Raw genomic sequence first — 5,228 nt, 5'->3', positions numbered from 1 at the left:
TTATGACGCGTTTCACAGATATGAAAGTCGTATCGCAATTGCTTCACCATCCTTTGAGCCGCTGCCTCTACAAAGATTGGCAATGCACTTCCACAAACAAGCAAAAGTGAATGTAGTCAATATGCATGCACTCAAAATTCAATCTATGGATCTCATTAATAACATTAAACGTAATTCTTTCGCAAGATACATAAATGCCAAAAAGTGAAACATAACATAAAGACCCAAAACATAGAGCAAACAAAATAGGGAAGTGAATCATAATACAAGAAAATGAACTCAATAAGCTACATTTTCACAAACACTATCTTATTTGTTAATAACTAAACCCTACATCACAAACACTTGCCAACAATTCTCTAGATTCTTGAAGGAGTCGCGTTCATCTCATCAATTCACAATGTTATGTATTATCCATAATACAAATTATGTTGTCAAATCATTAATACAAGAGCCTTTCATAAAAAAAATTAGACAAAGCTTCCTTTGTAAAATGAAGAAAATTTCAAACTAACCATGGTCCAATGGACACCTCACATGAGGATTTCAAAATATTCACTTTCAAAATCATAGAAGGAATGATATGTCCATTTGTCAATACTTACACTCTACATCATAAGCACTCACTAATAATTCTTAGACTCTATGAAGAGTGGCATTCGTCATCAATAAAAACATTGTGTTTATGACGCGTTTCACAGATATGAAAGTCATATCTCAATTCCTTCGCCATTCTTTGAGCCGTTGCCTCTGCATAAATCGGCAATGCACTTCCACAAACAAACAAAAGTATATGTAGTTATTATGCATGTAATCAAAATTTAATCTATGGATCTAATAACATTAGACGTAATTCTTACGCAAGATACATAAATGCCAAAAAGTGAAACACAACATAAAGATCAAAAACACAAAAGTAATGTCAATGTCATAGTAGGAGCGAAGTCTCACTAGTCATCATAAGGGTCGACACGCGATGGCATGTCACCCTCATCCTCAACATCTAGAGAGGTAGATGCCTCCTCTCGGCTTCGCTTCTTAGGGCAAAGCAAGGGAACCACATAGTCTCTAATAAGAGACCAAGATAAGCATGCAGCCAAAACGGGAGCTGTACCACACCCAAGCTCCAAATAAATACCTCCATGTCGACAAAGCAGCTCAACAAAAGCTGCAACAAAAGCCTGGCTCCGCTGCATCTCACCCCACCAAGGCATCCCTGATCCTGATCTAGCTAAGGAAGGCTCCGAAAAATGGTGTGTCATGAATGAATCTGAAGGCTGGAGACCCAAGCGAGAGAACATAGTGGTGCTCTCAACCACAAAGCATGTTGTCTGCATCCTAATCCTGTGTACCATAAGTAGCATAGAGTACTGGCACTGCAAATCAAATTACAAAACCATAACATTGAAGAAACATTGAAGAAACATTGAAGAAAGAGCCTCAACAAAACTATACAATACTGAAGTGAAAACAATACCTGAATTCGACCAGATAAACTCTCAACATATCCATATGAACTATGATGGAGCACCATAATGCGATGATGTACCACCATCTCTGAAGCACGACAGAACCTCTCCACCCATCCAATAACCTCTCCTATTCATAGGTTCTTGTAAGAAAAAACTACCGATATTATGAAATAATATTAATGCAAGTAATCAAACACAACACAAATACCTGCAGTAGAAGCCATAATGAGCAGCCATCCAGAATCTTCAAGTGTAGAAAAATTCAAATGGATAGCTGATCGTACATGCTCCTCAGTGCAAATATCCCAACAAGATGGAGAAGAAGAACCAATATGCAATCCACCAAAAGGAAGATCCAAGAAGACAAAATCTACGGCCCACAAAACAGACTTTCCCCCACAAGTGTATGGCACACCACTTGAGCGAACTCGAAACATATGTTGATGCACAAGATTCCACGATGCATTGCGAGTACCCTCTCTATAGTTTGCAGCGATAGAAATGTAATCGTCAACAATAGCAATACATCGTGTATCAACAGTAAGCATTGGGTAACGCAAAGGAGACTCCAAAACATAGACAAATTGTATGCTCATCCTAACAACAATCAAGCCCGAGGAGTCTGCGACAACATATTTATGATATGTGAACTTTTTCACAAAGTATTAATAAAAGTCAACAATAAAAATACTGACACTTACCATGTTCTAGACCATCTTGCACAATAGTGGTATCAACCACAGTCTCCATCCTCTCACTAGACAAGTGGATACCTTAAAAGACATATACAACAGTTTTTGAACCTACAAGAATCAACAACATGAAAACATAAAAGTTAAAGAATGACATAAGCATACCTGGTTGTCTCACCTCTGAAGTAGCAGGTGGTGGTTGTCTCGCCTCTGCTGCTGCATCCCTAAGCATGGTTTCTCGAAGCTCTTTCTCTCTCTCAAGGATGTGACCCTGCACCATATCTAACCACCATGGACATGTATCTCTCTCCCATGTTGTCAAAGTGGGCATGCTAGGGGGGTACATATATATGTCCTTTGACGCTGTCTGTGCCCACTGTCTCACCACAAATGGGAGAGTTGGCAAGATCCCCTTTGAAACCAAAAGTGACAAAAACCTAACAAGAAACAAAAACATTGAACACATGACGCAATAGTGACATACAAAGCAAGATCAAAATTGTTACAAACTTGTAAGCCAATCGTTGAGCTGCCATTCAAAAAGTATCAACTTTCTTGAGTGCTTGTTTCTCTACATCTTTGCTTTTGGCCTCCAAAGAAACCTCCAAAGGATAGAGAAAAGGCCTAGCTTCAAACTTAATTTCATCAAAGTAGAACCCCAATGTGCATTCATGTGGCAATGGTGCCCCTCCTGGCACATTTGAATTGTCCAAAACAAGTTGTGTTGCTCTCTCATAGACACGAGCAAGGTAGCCCTCTCTACGCAGCCAACTACAAATTTAAAAAAAGCAAAACACCACAACAAATATTATTTCTTAGACAAAGCAAGACAAACATTAAATAACTAGTAAACCATACTAACTGTCGAAACAAATTATCTCCCTTCTTCAAACCAAAAGCAGTCCTTGTGATCCTATCAGACTCGAGTAATGAAACCCATTGGATTCTATTCTGCATAGGGGCATCATGGAGTGCAATCAAGTTTAGCTTCTCTAAAGTTGCCCAGCTGTCATGTCCCCATTTGAGTGACATAATCTTTGCCAACCAGTCTATCCCAAGATTGGGATCCAAAATATTCAAGAGCTACAACACAATACAAAGAGCATGAAGTTTTACTTCACATCCATAACAACAATCAACACAATGACTATTTCTTGATTATTTGGTGAAGTGTACCTTTCCAATGCGTTCTTGATATTTATGTATTATCTCACGATGAATGCTCTTCTCCTCCTTCTTCACATCCTCTACAGGCATTCCTTGCTTGAGTTGAGTCAATCTAGACTCTTTCTCTTTAGTTATTTGAATATAAAAAAGAAATCAATTTGTCTAAGAGTTATTCAAACGACTTAAAAATAATTTGCAAGCAAAAAAAACAAAACAAAACTCACATCATAAACTAGCATGCCAAGGTAGCGTCGTGTGAGTGGATACCAAGGTTCTGCACCTTTAGCATACTTTTTTCGCACAGATGCAATTGGTTTCTGGACTTTGTCGAGGAGAGTTTTTAGGTAGCTTTCATGTTCAGCTGCACATATGTGATTGGTGTTCACAATCTCATCCCGTATGTGAGTGGCCACCAAAGCATGCATGTTCATACTGCAAAAACCCATATTGATTTGTTTCCATAATAAAGTATTCAACAACAAGATATATGCTTTAGTAGATACTCACACATTCATTTGTTGCAAGCTACTTAGCAATGCAATCTCAGGAACCTTGGTGGGATCTATGATAGTACAAAGGACCCTACAATGTCTCTCCTTTCAGGTGGAAAACTTCTCTTTGATAGCTTCAGTCCATGCAAGTGTGCGATGGTTGCCCTCCCAAACATAAAACATGTGGTCTGACAGATCTGCAAACCTTGGTTGGCTTTTGAGCTCCAGCTCATACTCCTCATTGATTTCTATCCAAAGAGGATCCCAATTTTCCTTGATGTCATCTTCAAAACAAGAAACCAAAATTAGTGGATTCAAAAAGAATTCTTAAAATAGAAATTCACTTAACAAATTTAAGAAGCTTCAACTTACCTGTAGCAATGGTTTGCTCTCTCTTAAATGTCCAAAGTGAAACAATGAAAGCTCCCTTTTCTTGCATATATCCTTCCCTTGCAAAAGCAGTTTTTAATCCACCTAAATCATCTCTTAAACCTCTGACTCTAGCACATGGAATCAACCTACACAATGGTATAGGAGGACAGTCAAAGCAACTGAACATACGTGTGGTTTGAAGTACATCGGCACCTCTATGCATAAAAATATTTTGCTCCTCGTCAATCTCTGCAACTGCAGCTACCTCATCTCGCATTTCCCAAGGGATAATTTGAAGTTCGTTTTCTTCTGGAGCCAATGTGTCATCAATTTCGTGCATAGACCCTTGGTCAACATCCACAAAATCTTTACATAGTCCATTGGAGGAGACAAAATCTTTACATAGTCCATTGGAGGAGACAAAAAATAAAGATTGAAGACAAAAAATAAATACTATCTCCAACAAAACATTGCTTGTAAAGATGCACGCTAACATGTAACATGTATGACTAGAACCTCTTTTGTGTATAAAAACATTGGTTTTAAACATGCACATTGACATGAAGGTCTTTAAGTTGCCCTTCAATAAAATACATAATCAATCTTTGAAAATATTTGGACAACAACTCCCTTGAATGTGGAACAAAATTTCAAAAAATATAATAATCCAATGGACACCTCACATGAGGGTTTCTTAATATTGAATATAAAAAACAAAAATAATCTCTTTTGAAACATCAATCACTTTTCTCTAAGCATGCATGTTAAGATGCAGGTTTTTAGACACTAATTGACATTTTAATTAATCTGAAATTTAGCAAGCTTGGATGACTTAAAAACTTTTTTTCATATGTAAACATCGTCTCTAGGCATTCACGTTAACATGCAGGTCTTTAGACACTAAATAAAATTTAGCAAGCTACAAACATTCTCGTCAACGGGTAGTTCTAGAAGTAATTTGCTTTTGAAAAAATATATGCATTATTTTTTATACAATTCGCTTTTAGGCATGCACATCGACGGGCACCTCTACA

The 5,228-nt window shown here is 37.6% G+C and overlaps 1 protein-coding gene across 1 annotated transcript; it reads right to left on the bottom strand.

Moving 5' to 3' along the window:
• Positions 1-950: 950 nt before the first annotated feature.
• Positions 951-4,534, bottom strand: LOC147427951 (uncharacterized). Its single transcript, XM_086496787.1, has 15 exons — positions 4,195-4,534; positions 4,028-4,106; positions 3,556-3,763; positions 3,341-3,472; positions 3,027-3,247; positions 2,905-2,935; positions 2,675-2,693; positions 2,550-2,601; positions 2,330-2,388; positions 2,174-2,245; positions 1,948-2,094; positions 1,685-1,842; positions 1,478-1,555; positions 1,353-1,376; positions 951-1,034 (listed from the first exon to the last, which is right to left on the bottom strand). Exons 1-15 carry the CDS (start codon positions 4,532-4,534, stop codon positions 951-953), a joined length of 1,704 nt encoding a protein of 567 aa, XP_086352913.1.
• Between the last annotated feature and the right edge of the window lie 694 nt (positions 4,535-5,228).

Source organism: Adiantum capillus-veneris, chromosome 23, assembly GCF_014529385.1.
Source record: "Adiantum capillus-veneris isolate H3 chromosome 23, ASM1452938v2, whole genome shotgun sequence".
NCBI classification, from domain to species: domain Eukaryota; kingdom Viridiplantae; phylum Streptophyta; class Polypodiopsida; order Polypodiales; family Pteridaceae; genus Adiantum; species Adiantum capillus-veneris.
The sequence above is the reverse complement of the archived record's forward strand: the minus strand, read 5'-3'. Positions and strand labels throughout refer to the sequence as shown.

Excerpts from the sequence above, each read along its gene's own strand:
- LOC147427951 (XM_086496787.1), bottom strand. The coding sequence starts at position 4,534 with ATGCACGAAATTGATGACACATTGGCTCCAGAAGAAAACGAACTTCAA. Across the intron at positions 1,556-1,684 it reads TGCTCATTATGGCTTCTACT|ATGGTGGTACATCATCGCAT; the intron begins GCAGGTATTTGT and ends CGTGCTTCAGAG. Across the intron at positions 1,377-1,477 it reads GTTTATCTGGTCGAATTCAG|TGCCAGTACTCTATGCTACT; the intron begins GTATTGTTTTCA and ends TTTGATTTGCAG.